This window comes from Alternaria dauci, chromosome 9 (assembly GCF_042100115.1).
Source record: "Alternaria dauci strain A2016 chromosome 9, whole genome shotgun sequence".
Taxonomy (NCBI): Eukaryota; Fungi; Ascomycota; class Dothideomycetes; order Pleosporales; family Pleosporaceae; genus Alternaria; species Alternaria dauci.
In genome coordinates, this window is record NC_091280.1 from 2,288,468 (window position 1) to 2,308,255 (window position 19,788).

Here is a 19,788-nt window from a genome sequence, read left to right on the forward strand (position 1 = left end):
CTCCGCGGTGTCGTACGAGCATCAGCAACGTAGCATCGCACAGTGGATAGGATCCGAGTACACGAACGTAGATCCTTCTAAATTTAGGCACAGGGTGCCTGAATGTGGAGTGACTAATGCAAGCTACTAAGCAAGTTTCTCCAGAGAAAGAAATATCGTGGATACTCGTTCGGGAAGGCGGATGTACGATGATGATGGAGTTCGTATTGGGAGGCCTCAAGGAGTTGTATGTATAAGAAGAGCCAAGGCGAGCACTTTACCTGCTAGACACCAACAGTCAATACTTCGAACCTCTACCATCACCATGCACTTTACACAAACCGCCTTCGCAGCCGTTCTGGCAATCGCATCTTCGGCCGCAGCATCTCCGCTCGCTGCTCGCCAAATTGCGCTGCAAGACTTCCAAGTCACCAGCGTGAGTGCTGGTAGCCCATCGGGACGGCCCGGCAGCTATCCATGGGCGCAGATCACAGCCTCCGTGACCAACCCCAACGAAATCAACCTCGGCACCGCAAGTTCAGATGGCAGCGAAGTAATCGTGCCAGCAGGAAGCCAAGGCCTCGTATGTATCCATTTTCTTGACCCCCTTCTCCCCATTTCAACACCTCGACTAACCCAGATCCCAGAACTGCAAAGCGCAATGGTACACAAAGGGCGAGTCACCGCTCGGCCGTACCTGGCCATGCGACGCGACGCCCAATGGCTACTGGATCATGAATGTGCTCGAGGGAAGCAACGGCTTTGCGGTCGGCGACTTTAGCTTGAAATTCACGCACGTGGCCGATGTATTGTACCAGGGCAAGCAGTACACGGCGTCGTTTGAGGCCGAGGGCCACTTTTCGGTTGGGGAGAACATGTCTGGTAGCTGTGGCTCAAGCGGTGTTTGTGGGTGGGCCTTGGAAGCTGATAAGAAGCCGTTTGAAATTGCGGTGACGCAGGTGTAGGGGATGGGTTGAGGGTTTTGCGTGCTTGGTGGTAGTAGGAAAAGTTACATGGTGTGTCTTTGCGGCTGGCTTGCCTATATCAGAGGTTAGGTGAAAGCTACAGGAGAGTACATCGATGGGCTCAATGCCTATCGGAGATGCGACATACTTCCATAACCGAGATTGAAAACCAGATCTATTCAATGAGAAAGAAACTACTTGCCGCAGAGATGAGGTTGACCTTTCCACCATGTGTATCTGATGCTCCGAAGCCGTGGATGCTAGATATACCTCGGCTACGCCTGAGGGCATGATATCTCATCCCTCGTTGATACGGACGGGAGGGCAACCGCTCGTGGTACGATCTTGTGTGACACGTTCTGATTCATTTCTACTGCATGCGCTGCGATGCTTGGGCTGGTGTTATTCCCGCTATGCTGCCATGTGCGAATGACGACTGATTGACGTCGTCGCTCAGCGATCGACGCCGCCAACCGCTAACGATCATGCCTGAGAATCATAAGAGATAGCCAGACTCCAGCATTGTCGTGTAAGTGCCGTGGTAAGAATGTGCAGTATTACATACCTGAACGCGCCATCGGAAGTGGCCGGCGGCGACGCGCTTACTATCAAGCATCAGCATCGCGACTTCCGTCAATTGCCGGTGCACTCCGTCAGCAGCCTCTGCTATCCACCGCTCCTTGGGGAAATCATTACCACGGCGATATCGCGCGAACATTTATCGCGTCTAATCATGTGCTAAGCCACCGTTGTTCAGGGTTTGTTGTGCTGATCGGGCGAGTTGGTGCTAAGGGGTTGGGTTGTCCCCGCATCTTTGGTCGGGACTTGGCATCGTCACAAGCTCGAAGCTCCCCTCCCCCGAACCTGGGCCTGGAGTTTACCATTCACGGCCAGCCGACTAGCCTGCATCGGTTTGCCGACGCCAGATGATCCTCGGTCCAGACGTCAAGATGGGTGACGTTGGTATCATGATTATAATATCTACCGGCCGCCCAGCCCTCTCCGCACGCTGCATATTTGATTGCATTCCTCTCCTCGTACCCTGAAGACATTCATCAATTGTACAAGGACATATACATATTTCACAATGGCAGCCAGCCCCGATAGCATCCTGCGCGAGGTCAACATCCTCGGCGACCTCAACGACCAGAACCGTCACATCCTCAGCAAGGACGCCTGTGTCTTCCTTGCCCTCCTCCACCGCACATTCAACGAGCGCCGGAAAGCGCTGTTGCAGCGACGAGTAATCCGACAGGCTGAGCTCGACAAGGGAAACCTTCTCGACTTCCTGCCAGAGACGAAGCACATCCGTGAGAACGATGCGTGGAAGGGCGCACCACCAGCGCCAGGTCTGGTTGACAGGCGCGTCGAGATTACTGGCCCGACAGATCGCAAGATGGTTGTCAATGCCTTGAACTCGGACGTCTGGACATACATGGCCGACTTTGAGGGTATGTAGATGATGACGTCGAGTAGAAGATGACGGCTAACGTGTCCAAGATTCATCTGCACCCACCTGGGACAACATGATCAACGGCCAGCTCAACCTCTACGACGCCATCCGCAGGCAAGTCGACTTCAAGCAAGGCGAGAAGGAGTACAAGCTCCGCACCGACCGAACACTGCCCACGCTCATCGCCCGCGCGCGAGGCTGGCACCTCGAGGAGAAGCACTTCACAGTCGATGGCGAGCCCATCTCCGGCAGTCTGTTCGACTTTGGACTATACTTTTTCCACAACGCACACGAGCTGGTCAAGCGCGGCGCGGGCCCATACTTCTACCTGCCCAAGATGGAGTCGCATCTCGAGGCCAGGCTCTGGAATGACGTCTTCAATCTCGCGCAAGACTACATCGGCATGAGGCGTGGAACCATCCGTGGCACCGTCTTGATCGAGACCATCACCGCCGCTTTCGAGATGGACGAGGTAAGTCTCGCTCACTACTTCTATGCAACGCCTTGACTAACCACTCCCTAGATCATCTACGAGCTCCGCGACCACTCCTCGGGTCTCAACTGCGGCCGCTGGGACTACATCTTCAGCACCATCAAGCGCTTCCGCCAGAACCCAAACTTCGTGCTGCCGGACCGCGACTCCGTCACCATGACGTCGCCCTTCATGGACGCCTACGTCAAGCTCCTCATCAAGACATGCCACAGGCGCGGTGTCCACGCCATGGGCGGCATGGCAGCCCAGATCCCCATCAAGAACGACCAAGCCGCCAACGACGCCGCCATGGCAAAGGTCAAGGCCGACAAGCTACGCGAGGCACGCGCTGGCCACGACGGCACCTGGGTCGCTCACCCAGCCCTCGCTGCCATTGCAAGCGAAGTGTTCAACGAGCACATGCCTGCGCCCAACCAGATGCACGTCCGCCGCGAAGACGTGCACATCACCGCCAACGACCTGCTCAACATGAATGTCCCCGGTAAAGTAACCGAGCAAGGCATCCGCAAGAACCTCGACATTGGACTCGCCTACATGGAAGCCTGGATCCGTGGCGTAGGCTGTGTCCCCATCAACTACCTCATGGAAGACGCGGCTACGGCTGAGGTCTCGCGCTCACAGCTCTGGCAGTGGACAAGACATAATGTTGAGACTGCGGAAGGCAAGAAGGTGACAAAAGAGTATGCGCTCAAGTTGCTGAAAGAACAGGCGCAGGCGCTGAGTGAGAAGGCGCCAAAGGGGAACAAGTTTCATCTTGCGGCAAAGTACTTTGAGGGTCAGGTTACTGGGGAGGATTATGCTGAGTTTTTGACTTCGTAAGTGGATTTCCCCTTTTCTCTGACGATGATATATGTGCTAACTTTGTGTTTGCTAGGCTGCTCTACAATGAGATTACGAATGTAGGTCCGCCAAAGGGTGCCTCCAAGTTGTAATCTTTTATGATCTTTTTTGACTACTATGACTACCTCGATTTACCCGCTGCTGCTGCTGCTGCTGTTGTTGTATCTCTTGTAACTTTTATACCAATGTTCCAGAATGTTTGAAAAAAGGATCTTTGTTAAAACAATCAGAAGAAAAATGCAAAAAGCGTTCCCATCATCCTTATGTTTTACCTGCTACTACCTACCTGCCTACTTGCACTGCACTACACTATACTTGCGTCCTCACACCACTACACTGCGACGTCGAGAGACAAGATAAACTCCAAGCATGTGATCATGTAAGCTGACGTGCCTCCTACCATAGGTCGGCTCCCCGGTTGCGGCCTCGAAGCTGTAGAAGAAGTGAACCAACGAGACCGTGTGCCGAGGTGTGAGATCCAGGTTGTTGGGTGGAGAAAGAGTGCGTGGACGGTAGGGATGGAGCTTGATTGGAGAGTGGCTGGCATGCATGCATGGAAAGAGGGGTTGGCATGTGAAAGGACGATGGGGCTACCTTGCGTAGGGTTATGCATGACGATTACTGGTGCGCTTTGTATATGTTCTGACCTCAGTAATCATATATAGGTGACGTCGGAGCAACGGTGATGGACATGTATTGATGTGGTATGTCAGCTCGTCATGTGAAGAAACCATCATGTAAAGTGGACCAAGGAAAAAATCCACATGAACATTTGAAACCCATTTCATCGTAGTCTCGTGGTATCTAGAGAAGTGGCGTTATGATGCCTCGTGCATTCAGTGTCCCGCGACTATGCAGACCAGATACATGACTAAACACCCATTTTGACCTGACCAATGCACCGAAGAAGCCCCAAATATCACCTCTACTTCCTGAGGAGACGCTGGTAGAAAGCAAGCTCCTCACCCTCGAGGATGTAGCCGTCGCAGCGACCGCTCTGGCCGGGACGGGAAGAGACAGCGGCGTACAGACGACCGGCCTCGAACTGCTTCTCAACAGCGTTCTCAATCTTTCCTCCGTTCTTCAGGCGGTCAGCCTGCTTCTTGGAGACCGAGTTGGACTTCTTCTTGTCCTCCTCCTTCTCACCGGCCTTGGCCTGCCTCTTGCGGCCGAGCGACGAGCCGTAGTGGGCCTCGTACCATTGTCGGAAGGGGGCGGCATCGATCTGGACGATAGCGGAGCGGGTCAGGGTGTTGGTACGGACGAGCTCGTTGTTGGAGGGGTGGTAGACGACACCGATGACACGGGTCTTCTTGGCGATGCCCTCGGAGCCCCAGGAGAAGTTGCCGGCTTCGAGACGAAGAGCACGGAACTTGCGGTTGCCGCCACGGGTGCGGACAAGATGGACACGCTTTGTGCCAATACGGGTATTGGCAGGCTGGCGGCCCTTCTCGAAAGCCCTGAAGCCATGTTAGACATGACTAGAGAAGCGATCGGGTTATGCATACCTCTTCTTGCGGTAGTATGCGCGCTTCGCACCGGACGCGGAACGCTTGTGGCGAGAGTCTCGTGAGATACTGGCGGGTGTTAGTGCTTGGAGAGGAGGGAGGGTAAGGGAAGAATAGATACCCCATGATTGCGGTTGTTCAGAAGACGCTGTCCCACACAATCAAATTAGCCTTTGTCCTCAATTGTAGTGTGACGGAGCCGCAGCATTGCTCCCACTGTCCGCAGAGTCCCCCGCCGTATATAGCCAGGTGCAGAAGTATAGATATCGAGCGGCTCGCGTGCGACCATACACTTCCTTCGTCTGACGGCGGCGGACCCGTCGCGGGGCAGTTTCGCGTGTCGCAATGCTCAACGGCTCCGAGTATTCGCAGAGAGCGTCTGCTGTGTGTAGAGCGTACCTGATGTCGGGTCTCCTGGTGCAATCTGTGTTGTCGTGGGGTTAGTTGGCGCTTGTCAGAAGTCGAAGAGGAAATTCACGAAACTCATTTTCGCAGCTGCGTTGGTGCCAAGCTACGCTAGCGGTAAGCGAGCAGGTGGGCAGTTGCGCCCCATCAGTCCGGCCAGCCCTCGTCTTTGCAACATCAGCACACATCTTGTTCCAATGACACCCAAGAAAAACACAGCTGCAGTCTTGGGGCTGCATTTCTCTTTCGCCCAACCGGCATGGCATCCCAGAGTTCGCGATATTGATTACAGCATCAGAGTAGAGCATGAGATGCTCACTGGACCGCGTTGGCTAACTACCGGCGGGAAGCTATACATTGATCGCATAGTAACTCTTTGATCGCGAAATCTTCAATGGATAAGCCCCGCGTCGAGTTGCGGTCGTGCAGCTTTCTGAGTAGGTCGCCAGGTATCGCAGTAGCCGCACGTCGCACGCCAAGGTTGTATCTTCTTCGGTATCAACACTGCTGATCTCACCGTTTCTTCTCGTCTTACATGGCAATACGGCACCAAACGGTCTCGAAGAAGCCGATATCACTACAGTCAGCGGCAGCTGCGTTATATCAGCGGCCTCTTGGCAATCATGCACACCATCCAGCGTTCATGTCTGTACCCGCTCTCATCCGCTGCACGAAACTCCGGATCTGATCAAAGATACATCAAAGCTGATGGTCTGAACAGCACCCCTTGGTTTATCATACCAACATAAGTCCTTATGTGGAAGCTCGGAGTGACCTCGGGGGCGGAGCATACGCCGTCTGCAAGCATAACCTCTCGATAGCGCCCGTGAAAACGGCCACATGATCAAAACACCAACTTTCAAGGCCCGTTCCGTGTCCAGAAAGTACCAAGCTCAAGGCACGCCGACGGGTGCGTGTCCGGTGACCTATGAGTCGCTGGGAAGGACGTTTTTCGTGGGTGCCTGGAAAAACATCCTACACATCTTTACCACGCGTGTCCAGGTGTGCATGGAAGCATTGCCGCCTGTATGGATCCGGGTGAATGTCACCAACGCCGCCCGCGCCGAGCGCTTCGGATGGTTCTCCGCAAACCCAATGTTGTGTCGACAAGTCATGTTTGCATTGGAAGCTCTTTACTTGCGTTCAGTCTTCCAGAGAACTTTGAGTATATCATCAAGAAAGCGTTAGATTGTAACAATGCACTGATACTGCGAAGAAGGACTAGGTCGTTTATGCTTAGCTCTTGTCACGTCAAGATATCATGAAATGTCAGACGCAACTCACGAATTGGCGCCCTGGTCGACCACATGGCATTCCTTCGCAAACCCTGCTTCTGGAATCCTTCGACCCGGTTGTCGACATTTACCAGAACCTGCGCAGTTGCGACTGGCTCGCTCGTGAGGGAATGTTGTCAGCTTTGCAGCAGAGTCGAGTGCTAGACCAGGATCAAAGCTCGCTAAGCTACCTACAAGGAACCAGCCGCTGGCGAACGTTCAGCTGACGTATAAGATTGCGTTCCCGCTCCGGGTAAAGCCATCTCCACACTCGGGCGTTTCCAATCGGCACAATAACGACCCCAGGTTCCATGACAGTCTAATCAATAGCAATCTAAGTAGATGCTGTATACCACTGTCCTAGTCTCTATCTCAGTCACCGGCCACTTCCTCGGTATATGTAGAACGCGGACATATACGACCCATCTTCATTGAATACTTGCTCAAATCCCGCGTCAAGTACTTTGAGCAGGGCCATCACCTTGATGAAATGTAAGACTGCAGATTCCCTGCTTCTCATGATCATTATTCCCACATTACAGCTCTATTATACCCATCTCCAAGGACTGTCATGCGCGTCATCCGCTCTGCTATCGTTTTCCCGTTATACCACTTGTTGTGCCTCGGCGCTACTCGAAAGGTGTTACGATTGCACTACTATTAGCGGTAGGCGCTGGACGTTGGCGTTTACAGAAAACGAGAATCTGTTGTACTGACATGACAAAGAATTGCCCGACTATGGGTCGGCAACGGCAACAGGAAACTAGGACTTGATGATATTGGAGCCAAGTGAGCGACATTGACGAACTTCAGTGGTCAACAACTGACCAAACGTGTGTTGTTTATTAGTCTCCAGCTCTGGCACATTCACGAATACTGCGCCTTCATCTGTTGGCCCATCCCGCCCTCTCGACTTGATACCTTCGCCACGAACTCAGTCTACACGCAGCAGTCAGCCCTCCGCCTCCGAGCCAATACCCCCGACGGCAGCTCCACCCTTCATTGTTCCAACAACGCTCGTACCAACTTCAGTCATAGCACTCGACCCATCGAACACATCGCCAACAGATGTGACAACCATATCAGTCTCGCTTCAAGGAAATGCTGCAGATACGCTACCAATGACATCAACAGTCCAAGGCCTAAGACCAATTCCACCAGCCGTAACGGAGGTTGGAGACCCAAATGGCCATCACGAGATCCCTGAACCCAACTTCACTTCTACACGGGCGTGTAGAGGATGTTCGCCAGTATTTGAAATACCTGCAACAGGTTGGCTCGATACCCCAGTCTGGGAACAACACGGCTCTACTGTGCAGGAAGCCACTGCGCAAGTAACCACGGGGAGATATCCGCAGGTAACGATATCAGCTGGTGCGTCCGATATTGTTGTAGATCAAGATCCAAGTGGTAGTGGTTTCGTAGTAGAAGGTTCCTATACTCTGACACCTGGCGACAAGATTACCATCGGGGACACACCTGTTGCGATCGAGACTTCGGATGGCAAGACTAAGATTGTCGTTGGCACTGCCATTGTCTCGGTGCTATCTTTCCAGTCTGCACCCACGGGCGCACCCATATCGCAACCGCCTATAATCCTTCCACCAATACTCACCATCGGTACCAAAACTATCGCGCCAAATTCGCAAACACAATACGTGATTGCAGAGCAAACTCTTATGCCTGGAGGCGAACCACTTACGATATCTGGCACGACACTTGCCCTCGCGCCTTTCGCGACAGCGCTCATTGTCAATGGAGAAACGTCCAGTATTACTCCAATCTTCGGCAACGTATATACCACAGTCGCAGCTGCCTTGACTTACAAAGACCATATATACACACCAAATCGCGCCGGCTACATTGTAATGGGTCCAGGTACAACTCTTGTTCCAGGCGGCGCCCCCGTCACGGTCAATGGCACAACGTTGAGCCTCGATCATAGCGGGACTGCTGTCATCGTACAAGGCGCTACGAAAACCCTTCAACCTGTCACTACAGTCGTCACACTAACGAGGGAACCAGATCCGTTGGGGACAGGTACCGGTGTAGGTGGAGGGAGCTACCACGGGCAGTCGACCGGCTACTTGTACCCCACAGGAGACCCGATCATCGCTGGTGCGGCGCGAGCTCATAGTACGATTGCGGGAAGCTGGCCGGCAGGTTTGCTATTGCTGATCTGGTGGGGTGTGGGGATTTTCGCTATACGATTATGAATGGGGCCGTGTGCTGCTTCGCGTTGAATTTATAGATGTTCGCGTAATAGACTTCTGTGTGCATTGGGTGGCGTTTGGCCTGCGAGTCTCGACCAGAAATACGAAATTGCGCTGTGTTGTCGGCCGGCCATCTGATGACGAATGTAGGCTCGTATTATGCTGATGTTTGCGATAATCCTATGCTTATGCAAAAGGCATTGAGCCGCTGACGCTGCATAGGGCGCATAGCACTGTAGTTGACTAATGCAAAGTCACCGTCTGTCGCATGTCGCAAGACTCGAGATCACGACAGTCAGATGACAACTTGTGCCATCGCGAAGGATCTGTGAAGACGATCGTGAGCTTGCAAAAAATCACTCACCAGCTGTCACGTCACAACCCCCTATCCACACCGACCACACCGTCGTCACGCGCGCGCGCCCTCATCAAACATGAAATTTTCGTCGCCAAACCTCCAAAGGCATTCTTCTAACAGTTAACGGACATGTCGCACAAGGGCAGACCGCGACTTTACGTACAAACATCCACTCCCAGTGCAACAGCAGAGTCTAGCCCAAAAGCACAGCAGCAAACTTGGCATCCGACGGGCAACTAGGCGGCGGGAAAGGCCCTGCGTGGATCAGGTACACAGCGGTGGCCAGCTGGTGCGACGAAAGCCTGGTCAGCCAATAACAGAGTTTTCCCCCGCCATGCCGTTAGCTGCTAGAAGACTGCCTTGAGCGGAACCACACCGAACCGAAAACTTCGTCACCGCGCCTTTTTGCATACACACACACGATGCGCCCTGACGAAATTAGCCGCCGACGGGAAACGCTGCCGGCGCGCCTTCGGAAAGGACGCACCATGGTAGGGCGTGGACACCTCGTGGTCATGATGATGGTGGCACGGACCCCTTTCACGCCCTGCTAACGCGTTGAATGACAAGAATTCTATGGGTTTGTCAGCCCCGTGGCCAATCAGCGCAGCGGACGCGACAGAATCTCACGATCGTTTCGTCGACTTGTTGCAGGGCGTGCGCAACGGTGTGGTCTGTTGTAAAAAATTTGGCGAAGAGTTTTGGTTGTGAGGTGTGACCGGTGATGCTTGGCGGGTGTCATAGAGAAGATTCTGGGGGATGGGCTGGGGGAGTATAAAGGGGAGGGTGGGTACGTGAGGATGGTGGACATCAGCACAGTAAAGCATACTACAAGCAAAGCAACTACTACTCCGACTACTACTACTACTATCAATCTTCAATCGAGCCTCAGACATCAACACCACCTCGATCAACACTCCAACACAAACAACTACCACCACCACCACCACCACCACCACCACTACTATCAAAATGCCAAACTTCCTCTCCTCCGTCGCGGCTCACGCAAAGGCCCACCACGAGAGCGTAAACGCAGCCTGCAACGCCTACTACGGCGGCGCCTCCTCCACCACCAGCAGCCCTCTCTCCTCTGCCCAAACCTCTCGCAACCCCTCGACCACCTCCAGCCAGCAACAACGCAACCCAACCAACGCGTCCAAAGCCTGGAAAGCCCTCAAGAAGCACCACCAAGAAATGAACTCTGCTTTCGCCGTCTACTACAGCCCCAGCTTCTCGCCATCCGCATCCCGCTCCTCGTCTGCGGCGAGCAGCCCGAGGCAGAGCGGCGAGGCGTCGAGGAAGAGTGTTAGTGCTGCTGCTGCGCCAGCGACGTTTGAGGAGAAGGAGGCGGCGCAGGAGGGACCAAGGAACTACCAGAAGGCGTGGAAGGGACTCAAGAATAGGATTGTTGAGCACCACAGGAGTGTGAGCAATGCTTATGAGCACACGTATGGTGCGCCTCACAACTAGGAGTGTATTTCCTGGAGTGATGAAGATTTGGGGAGAAAGAAGAAAGAAGAAAGAGAAGATCTGGGGATGGTAATATGCGGAGAGGAAAATTAAAAGTGCTTTATTGGTTAGGATGCGCAGATACCCGGGGGAAAAACATAAAAGTGATTTTGGGGGTTGCGCATATACCACGGTGGGATTACGAGGCGTTTGGATGGGATTTGGGATGGGATTTGGGAGATATTAGGTAATGTGGGGGATAATAATATTATGATTGCATCTGAACACTTCTACTCCTGGTTGTGACGTGCTGATTCTTCGGGCTGAGACTCTGACAGGATGCTAGAAGAAGACTGAACACTGACCGCTCCATTGACTTTCCAGACTTAATCACCCAACATGTTCACTCGCATGCAGAATTCAGGGCAAAGTTGTGAAACAACGCGTAATATTAAGTACTACAACCAAAGACAGAGATCCACTAGACAAAGTAGCATAATGAATGACTTGAAAGTTAACCCGCCAGCCTCATCATCTCTTGAATCATCCCTCCAAGTTCTCCCATCGATGAACAATGCGGCTCGTCGCAAATCTGCAGTCGCATCGGCTGCTTAACAGGTAGCGCGGTACCCAGCGCCAACAGTGTCGTCGCCAGGAGCCTGGTTCTTGCAAGCGTTGTAAAAGGCGTCACCGGAAATGCGTCCAGACCCCGCCGCCTCGGTACAGGCATTGTTGTACATCTGGGCGCTGGAAAACTGCTTGCACACATCCTGGGTGAGCTTGGCAGCGCGCGCGTTGTACTGCCAGCCGTTGTCGTTGACGCAGCAGTTGTGGGCCACGTGCCTGGGTCGTACGGTCAGCTTCCGAATTCGGTTGGAAGAGGCAGTTGGGCGTTGGACTTACTTGTCAGCGGTGGATGGGATGAAGCCAGCGCCAGTGGCGATACCGCCAGCGACGTCGCCGGCGTGGTCTTTGGCACCTTGCTTGGCCTTCGCACGGCCGCGGCCTCCCTTGGGAGCAGCATCGACGGCGACGCTGTTGGATGGGTTAGCGAGGTAGGAGACGGGATGTGGATGTTGCGTACCTCATGGCGGCGAGGACCACGGCAATGGTAGCAAAGTTGAAGTGCATTTTGAAGATGGTTGGGAGGATCGAGAGATCTGAAGGAGTGTGGGTTTAGTAATGAGAGTGTGGTAATGAGTGACTGAAGCTGGTTGCTGTGATGGATCGAGAAGGAGCGGACAGTGAGGTCTTATATAGACATTCCATCAACGTAGCCATCTCGATCGAGGGACAGTTGTCGTGTAGAGGATCGATTCTGAAGTACCGTGGTGTCTGGTCATTTCCGGAGCATCGCCTCCAGTTTCCTTGATCGTACTCATACCCTTGGCGTGCGAAACAGTTAACACCGCTACTATGAGGAGCGCGGAGAGACCAAGTGGAGTTGCGCCGTGGTGCCTTCTGATCGCTGCCACGGGTCCTGCTGAGTAGAGCGAGTCCTAGATGCCTAGTTCTCCTTCGCGCTTCAGTCTCGTTCAAGTCGGTTGACTGTTTGGCTAGCAATGAGGTGTTGTACGCCCAGCCTACAGCTATGCTAATGCTCGATGAACTGCTAGAACTGATCGATGCGTGCTGCTTGAGACAAGCCAGGACTACGAATTCATGACACTTGACGGCCACACCTCGTATTGTGGTCTGAAGGATGAACGTCTCGACTTCCTGAATGAGTTAACTATGAGTACCAGAGTTGCATTGCTAGGCTTGTTCAGCTCGCTTACCACCATAAGCACTATGCGGTCTCACTAGAAAACTGAGCACCAGAACCCACTTGGTGCAACAGCCTCCTGCATGCCTGTAGAAGGAAAGATAGGAGAGATGAACAATGTAGGAAGAGTTTGCGGTTGGACAATTAGGCACACGTGTCATCGAGATATCTGGTTGTAACTTGAGCGTATGCGAGCATACTATCACTATACTAAGGATCAAATCGTGGATATGAAGGCTTGGTTCATTGGATCTAGCCTTGGTGTAGATCATTCTCCTGGGCCTCTTCACATCTGTGGAGGAGTCTTTGGGCGTATCATCCGACCGTGATATTCTCCGCATAATATTCTGATTGGCCCCATTTGCCAAGAAAAAACTGGGGGCTGTCGGTGCGGATGATTCGATGTTTCGAAGGTGTGTGCACCAATAACAGAGGTGATCGACATCTCTCGAGCGAAGAGATCATCATCTTTATATCAACAGGTGGAGCCGGAATCGATGATATTGTACGAAGGTTCTGGAGCATGGCTTCAACATCCAACAATCATATAAGGGCAATACAGAGACGCTTTGCCAGTCTCAGTGATGCCGTGATGTCGCGATGCCGCGTTGCCGCGATGCCGATGCCAGCGCAACCTAAAGACAGAATACGCAATTGTTGAGGCTCTCCGTGTCGCGCTGCGGTTCGGGAGCACGGTACCTGCCTAGTCGCACTACAGATGCTTGACATAAATTAGGTTTTGCTCGGCAAAGCGTAGTACATAGGAGGTCGGCCCGATGAACTACTCCCTACGTCTCATTAGCACTAGGCTTTGCATTCGTGTACGGTTTGCATCATGGCTACAGATGCCTTGGACCAGTGGGCGATACCTCGGGATGTTCGTACCCCAAACTTTACACGCGCGTACCGGATCACATTACGGATTTGGAACGAAGACCCTAGCTAGATAGTGCCGCCGGTCAGTTGTCAGCCAACGTCAACTGGGTCGATACGAGTGTTTGAATGGCGACTCGGAAAAGTTGCATATGGAATCAAGACCGTATCATTTGCAGAAAATATGGTCTTTATATGCGCTCTGCGTTGCGTGTCAAACACGGTTTTGTTTGACCCTCTATTAAACAGTCAGTAAGAAATGATTCAGTCTACTTACCAAGAAGCATCTGTGGGGTAGCATGATTGCCGCCGGCGTGCGGTTACTGCGAAAATCACCTGGAGGAAACTCCCACAAAGTCAATCGCAACCACGATGATCGAGGGAACGGTCATTGTATTACTCAGTCGGTGAATTGACTGCCCAATCTTCGGCGACCATTGTACCACATGTAGGGAAGACGAGCAGTTCATCACTACCGCGTGAGGCTAGCTCACCGTTAGTGGCAGGGGCTGCAGATGCCCTCGGTAATTACCCGTTCCCCGGATGTACCAAACTCGAACGGCCTGACATAAGCGGAGTGTCTGGGTGCGACGACTGCTGGTATTTCTTACGCGGAACTCCCGGAAGCCGTGGGCATCACGAGGGTAGTGCTTATGCGCACGGTTTTTGCTCAAGGATCCCTCGATCGCAGAAAGGCGCATACCGCTTTGTGGCGTGAAGATTCCTCAGTATGGCCGAATGTAGCGTTTCACCCAACGTAGTTGTAATGCCCGATCTGGAGGCGATGCCTAATGTGGGAGTAGCCAGGTAGCGTAGTCGGGTTTAACAATCTTTTGAATTACCAGGGCCGCCAAGTTATTGTACATAGAGGTAGCCAGCACTCTGTTGGAGTATATTCGCAATGCTTCGTCGCCGTACGTTGTGTTGTCAAAGATTTCGACCTCGAAAGAGTCAATACGTCATATACACGTGACTGCGCTAGCCTTTTTCAGCCTGACATGAGCCCAGGCAACTTCGATCGTCTCATTAACATCTTTGTCTTCCTTGCATCTGTTCTCACTCTCACAGCGTCCTTTTCGAACTGGAATTGTTCGTGGGTCAGTCGACAGCGACCGATCCCGTCAATGATGGTATTGCGAAAAGAAAGTGGGGGTGCTGTGGCTGAGATGCGCAGCCACTTTAGGCCTGGTGCGCAGCAATTGCGCTGTTGTTCAGCCTGATCGTTAATATCGCAGCCTGCTTTTACTCTTCAACTCTCTTTCTCCTCTCGCACGCAAAGGTTGACAGAGATTCTCATTTCAGACTGTGCTACAGCTTCTCATCTCGCGTATTGCTGCCATCCTAGGACCAATCAAGCCCTACTGCAACCTCCAATCACACTTTCGACTGTTCCTGTGTGTATCTCCTGATCTCTCGCTGGTCTAGCGATACGCACTCGTTGTATGGACAGATAACTCTGGCCCAAGGGCGAGCGTCATGTCTAAAGCCCTGGCCAAGGCTTCGGCGCTTAAGCCTGAGATCCGCCTCGCTCAGGCCGTCTCTGAATTCGAAGCCGGCCTCACCAAGGAGCAGAAGTCTGAGTTCCGCACGCTGAAATCGCAGTCGCATTCGATGGCGCCTACTCCAAGCGATGTTATGTGGCTGACGGCAGAAGTTGATCGTCGCATGTCGAAGAAATATGGTGGCCAATGTTTCGGCCCACGCTTTACAAACTTCCTCCAAGGAGTCCAGCAGTTCGCTGCGCTTGGCGATGTTGTGGTTGGGGGTTCACAGAACCTGGTCGCATGTGGTGTATGGACATTGGTGCGAATGTCGTTATTGGTCGGTATCTTTGTCGCTTCGAAGTTGCAATCAGGTACTAACAGAGCGCAGTCGATTGTGAGCGTGTCAAACTACGTAGACAAGCTATCGTCGATATTCATGGACATCGGACGATCCACCCCGCGCCACCAAGCGATAAGCGTGTTGTATCCTCAATCAACAAAGTTACAATCATATCTCTCCGAATACTTCATCGTAGTCGTCGCGCTCTGCCGTTATCTGTTCAAGTTCGGGCAGAAATCGACTCTCCAACAATTCACATCCTCCTTGAATGATGGAGACTTGAGAGCATTTCAGACTGATCTTGATAAGTGGGCATCGTCAATCACGAAGGAGATGCAAGTGAATGAAGCCCAAGAGAATTCTGGCTTTAGGGCTTTATCCTGGTCAATGTTCAAGTCTACATCACACCAACAGAAGCTTGCGACGAAGAACAAAATGCTTGATTTCTGCTCTACATACGACCACGAGATAGTGTGGAAGCAAACGAGAAAGGCCGGAAACACCTCACTTTATACAACATTCGAAAAATACGCAAAATGGAGAGATGATTCGCATTCTTGCACATTGGTATTAATAGGCAAGCTGGGATCGGGCAAGTCCGTGCTCTTGGCAAATATTGTAGACGACCTCAATCTCACGACTGAGAAAGTACGACCCTTGGTAACGCACTTCTTCTGCAGACACGATATTTCAGAAAGTCTGCGAGCACGCGTCATCCTCGGTTCATTGGCGCGACAATTGCTACGGACTGTCGATGATCTTGACATACTTTCAAAAAGCTGCGGAGATACTTGCACTACCGGCGACACCGACAAGATGATAGAACTCATCCTCAAAGGCTACCCTCCTAGTCGTAAAGCGTACTTTATCATAGATGGGCTAGACGAGTGCGATGATGAAGAGAGACTGGTGCTGGTGTAAGCACTCGGAAACATTCAAGAAAAGCTCAACGTCCTGATTTGCGCTTCGTTTCGCGTGGAACCGAACAATAGTCTGCAGTCGATCGACCGTTATCTTTTATCCACTCGCGTCATTCCGTTGCCGAAGAAGAATCCGGACATTGACGCCTTCATCGAAGCCGACTTGCGCCGTTGCCTGGACCAAGAGCTGCTGACTATCGGAGATGCTACTTTGATCATCGACATACAGGACACGCTCGTAGCTGGTTCACAGGGAATGTTTCTTTGGGCAGCTCTTCAGATCCAGTCTTTGTGCAGCATGAAGAGTGATCACGCTATCCGGGAAGCCTTAGCGGATCTACCCAGAGATCTTTCACAGACATTTGCGCGCATTTTGCACAAGTCAGGAAGCTTGGATCCATCACTCCAAGCGACAACCCTGCAGGTCGTAATAGCAGCTCTGCGCCCCCTCACGACAGAAGAGCTTAGAGAAGCTTTAAGTGTCGTTCCTGGCGATGCGAATTGGGATCCTTCGAAGATGCTGAACAAGATCCAATCAGCGCTAGCGTGCTGTGGGTGTCTTCTCATCGTTGACGAGGAAGAATTAACTGTGCGACTCGTGCATCATAGTGCCAAGCAGTACATTCTTCGCGGCCTTTCAATTAACGACGCGAGGAGGACATTGGCAGACATCGTTGTTACCTACCTAGGCTACAATGTTTTCGAGACTCAGTTGTCGAGTGCTCATGCCTGTCCAGTCACTGCAGGGACTGCGCCGTCTACGATCCTGCAAAACACCATAAGCTCGAGCACAACTCGTCGTCTTGCTATGAAGCTTCTTGGGTCTAGGAAAGAAGTTTCGTTCGATCTCAGCAAAGTCATTACAGAAATGCGTGCCTCTTCTAGCTCGAATTGGCAGCACGGGTATGATTTCTACAAATATTCCAAGACTTACTGGCCGGAGCATATTCTAAACGTCTCCGGACGAGACAATAACATCTACCGACTATCGACCAAGTTGATCCGAAATCGAACTTCTGAGCTGGATGTCCTGGACCGAAACCCAAGAATGTATTACCGTTTGGCTGCTATGAGCGGTAATGGGACGCTATTTGAATACATTTTGCAGTTTGGACCGATCGGTGCTAACACTGTGGATAAAATAGACGGGAGGTTGCCACTAACATGGGCGGTACATTGTGAAGACAGAGATCTTGTCACATTAGTGCTCAACATGACCATTGTCGATGTGAATGCTGTGGACGAGTCGGAGCTACACACAACTGCATTGACTCTAGCGGTGATGAGGGGAAACAAGGATGTTTTACAGCTGCTACTCAGTGATCGCAGGGTCGACGTCAACCGTAAAGACGGTTCCGGAGAGACAGCATTGACAATAGCAGCAGTTTCTGGCATGAAAGATATCGTCGAGCTACTACTTGGTACTGGCAAGGTCGAAGTCAATGGAAAAAATCGTTTTGGAGAGTCAGCGATCATGCTTGCGGCAAAAGAGGGACACGAAGAAATGGTTGAGCTACTCCTCAAGAGCGGAGGTGTTAACGTTAACGCGTTCCACAACAATAGGAAGACAGCATTGATGGTGGCGGCAATGTTTAAATACAAAGGCGTGGTTAAGCTGTTACACGACGTCGGCGAAGCTGACCCTAACTTGCAGGACCTGTCTGGTTATACAGCTTTAATGCGCGCAGCCGATCGGGGATCCGATGATACCGTTGAGTTGCTACTCGCCAACGGCGCCGATCCAAACTTACAAGATAACTCCGGACGAACAGCGTTGATGAACGCGGTAGAATTTGGACATACAGGCGTCGTTCAGCTGCTGTTAAACAACCGCAATGTTGACCTTGACCTGGAGGACAAGGCAGGAAGGACAGCGCGCATGTTTGCAAAATCAAGTAACCACGAAGACACATTGAAGCTGCTGTAGCTTCACCTGACTCCTTCTGTATGTAGACTTTAACAATTCACCATCATTCAAGAAGTCATAAGAAAATAGGTTCGGAATTTTGTAAAACTGAACTATATCTTCTCTTCTAAAGGGGTGCCTATTGTGACGCCTGGGAGGCACTCTAAGTTTCTTCAGGTACATCTCAACTCCGCGGCATGCTGGGGATCATCTTCATACAAAGAATGGCAGAAGGATGACGAGGCATGAGCATTAGCAGCACTATGTACACGTTGGGTATCATTCGAATGCTTGGATATGCTTCGATAGTCGGAATTACTTGTATCAGTTTGGTATGCAAGCGTCCATACAACCACGACTCTATCGCCATGACGCCCCAGGCTCCTTTGTCATACTATACATATACGAGGGTATTCAAGCTCTTCCGTAGTGTTCGTGAGGACATGGTATTGCATTTGCCCTATGGCGCCAGACGCTAACATGGACAGTGCGCGGCACACCGAAGCCAAAAGTCAGTGAAGAAGCCATGATGCCATTCCATTCATTCCATTTTCCGCAGGTATGTTTATCGGAAGAGAGTAAAAGAACACCGAGTCATCCCGAAAAACCAGCCATAACCCAGACTATGCACGCCCCATGGAATCCAGCTTAACGAGTCCTTGCCTGCACCTTTGGTGCGGCACCCTTGGCACCCTGCTTGCTGACCTTGGCGGCGTTGCCTCGTGCGGATGCGGCGGCGTTCTTGGCCTTCTCAGCCTTCTTTGCTGACTCGGCAGCGGCCTTCTTCTCCTTGCCCTCCTTGATGGCGGCGGCGCGGGCAGCGGAACGAGCCTCGGGACGTTGGCTGCGGCGCTCCTTGATTACGTCGAGGGAGGCACCAACGATGGCACGCTGGTGCTTGACTGTGCGGCGGGTGCGCTTCTTGGCGACTTCCTGTTGGGTAAAGGTGGTCAGCGGGTGCGCCTTGAGGTGGTGGGATTGAGAGCAGACAGCCGCTGAGAATGCGTGTCTTGGTCAGATCCGCCCGCGGCGTAGACTGATGTCATAGTCTACTGCCTCTCCAAGCATTCCCAGCAGCGCGTGTCGTGTAGATGAATTGCGGCGACTAACCTCAGAGATACCCTTCTTGTGCGCCCTTCGGTAGAGAGTGGTCCAGTGAATCTTGCGAGGGTTCTTGCGCTGAAGGAAGAGCGACTCGGTCTTTCCGTTCTGGAAGCGGAAGATCTTGCTGTCACCGCGGATGTAGAGCTTGCCCTGTTGATGCCATCAGCAAATGTCCGACCGATTGTCATGTTCCATCGTCCTCCGCCTTGTTGCCGTCGCCATGGCGGGATTCGGACATCTGGGGGCGAGCGCCGTGACGTCGAGGGGCAATGTAACGCACCTTGCCCGGGTAGATCTTCTGACCGCTGAAGGAGTCGTCGTAGGTACGCATGTTGGCGGTGTTGGCGGGATACCTGTGTGTTAGTCGTGGGGTTGTCGTCGGTCGCGAATTCAATATTGCAACTCCGTGTTGAGACCTGTGGGCGCGCTAAGCCCGGTCGAGCTAGTCTCTTGGCGATG

General features: G+C 52.4%; 8 protein-coding genes across 8 annotated transcripts; 5 read left to right on the forward strand and 3 right to left on the reverse strand.

Annotated features, from left to right (window-relative positions):
* Positions 1-304: 304 nt before the first annotated feature.
* On the forward strand, positions 305-944 carry ACET3X_009433 (uncharacterized protein; the record flags this gene model as incomplete). Its single annotated transcript, XM_069455627.1, has 2 exons — positions 305-562; positions 627-944. The coding sequence occupies 2 exons, from the start codon at positions 305-307 to the stop codon at positions 942-944; spliced, it is 576 nt and encodes a 191-aa protein (XP_069303510.1).
* A 1,087-nt stretch (positions 945-2,031) lies between these two features.
* On the forward strand, positions 2,032-3,822 carry ACET3X_009434 (uncharacterized protein; the record flags this gene model as incomplete). Its single annotated transcript, XM_069455628.1, has 4 exons — positions 2,032-2,395; positions 2,445-2,869; positions 2,921-3,705; positions 3,765-3,822. The coding sequence occupies 4 exons, from the start codon at positions 2,032-2,034 to the stop codon at positions 3,820-3,822; spliced, it is 1,632 nt and encodes a 543-aa protein (XP_069303511.1).
* Positions 3,823-4,416: 594 nt separating this feature from the next.
* On the reverse strand, positions 4,417-5,693 carry ACET3X_009435 (40S ribosomal protein eS8). The gene is made up of 4 exons (XM_069455629.1): positions 5,638-5,693; positions 5,360-5,386; positions 5,239-5,307; positions 4,417-5,190 (listed from the first exon to the last, which is right to left on the reverse strand). Exons 2-4 carry the CDS (start codon positions 5,362-5,364, stop codon positions 4,656-4,658), a joined length of 609 nt encoding a protein of 202 aa, XP_069303512.1. The 5' UTR covers positions 5,365-5,386; positions 5,638-5,693; the 3' UTR covers positions 4,417-4,655.
* A 4,767-nt stretch (positions 5,694-10,460) lies between these two features.
* Positions 10,461-10,958, forward strand: ACET3X_009436 (uncharacterized protein; the record flags this gene model as incomplete). Its single annotated transcript, XM_069455630.1, has 1 exon — positions 10,461-10,958. The coding sequence occupies one exon, from the start codon at positions 10,461-10,463 to the stop codon at positions 10,956-10,958; it is 498 nt and encodes a 165-aa protein (XP_069303513.1).
* A 590-nt stretch (positions 10,959-11,548) lies between these two features.
* ACET3X_009437 (uncharacterized protein) lies at positions 11,549-12,068 on the reverse strand (the record flags this gene model as incomplete). Its single annotated transcript, XM_069455631.1, has 3 exons — positions 11,549-11,780; positions 11,841-11,972; positions 12,022-12,068. The coding sequence occupies 3 exons, from the start codon at positions 12,066-12,068 to the stop codon at positions 11,549-11,551; spliced, it is 411 nt and encodes a 136-aa protein (XP_069303514.1).
* Positions 12,069-15,051: 2,983 nt separating this feature from the next.
* ACET3X_009438 (uncharacterized protein) lies at positions 15,052-16,320 on the forward strand (the record flags this gene model as incomplete). The annotated part of the gene is made up of 2 exons (XM_069455632.1): positions 15,052-15,396; positions 15,448-16,320. 2 exons carry the CDS (start codon positions 15,052-15,054, stop codon positions 16,318-16,320), a joined length of 1,218 nt encoding a protein of 405 aa, XP_069303515.1.
* Positions 16,321-17,532: 1,212 nt separating this feature from the next.
* Positions 17,533-18,246, forward strand: ACET3X_009439 (uncharacterized protein; the record flags this gene model as incomplete). Its single annotated transcript, XM_069455634.1, has 1 exon — positions 17,533-18,246. The coding sequence occupies one exon, from the start codon at positions 17,533-17,535 to the stop codon at positions 18,244-18,246; it is 714 nt and encodes a 237-aa protein (XP_069303516.1).
* A 225-nt stretch (positions 18,247-18,471) lies between these two features.
* ACET3X_009440 (60S ribosomal protein eL24) lies at positions 18,472-19,707 on the reverse strand. Its single transcript, XM_069455635.1, has 3 exons — positions 19,610-19,707; positions 19,336-19,479; positions 18,472-19,158 (listed from the first exon to the last, which is right to left on the reverse strand). The coding sequence occupies exons 1-3, from the start codon at positions 19,658-19,660 to the stop codon at positions 18,874-18,876; spliced, it is 480 nt and encodes a 159-aa protein (XP_069303517.1). The 5' UTR covers positions 19,661-19,707; the 3' UTR covers positions 18,472-18,873.
* Positions 19,708-19,788: the final 81 nt, after the last annotated feature.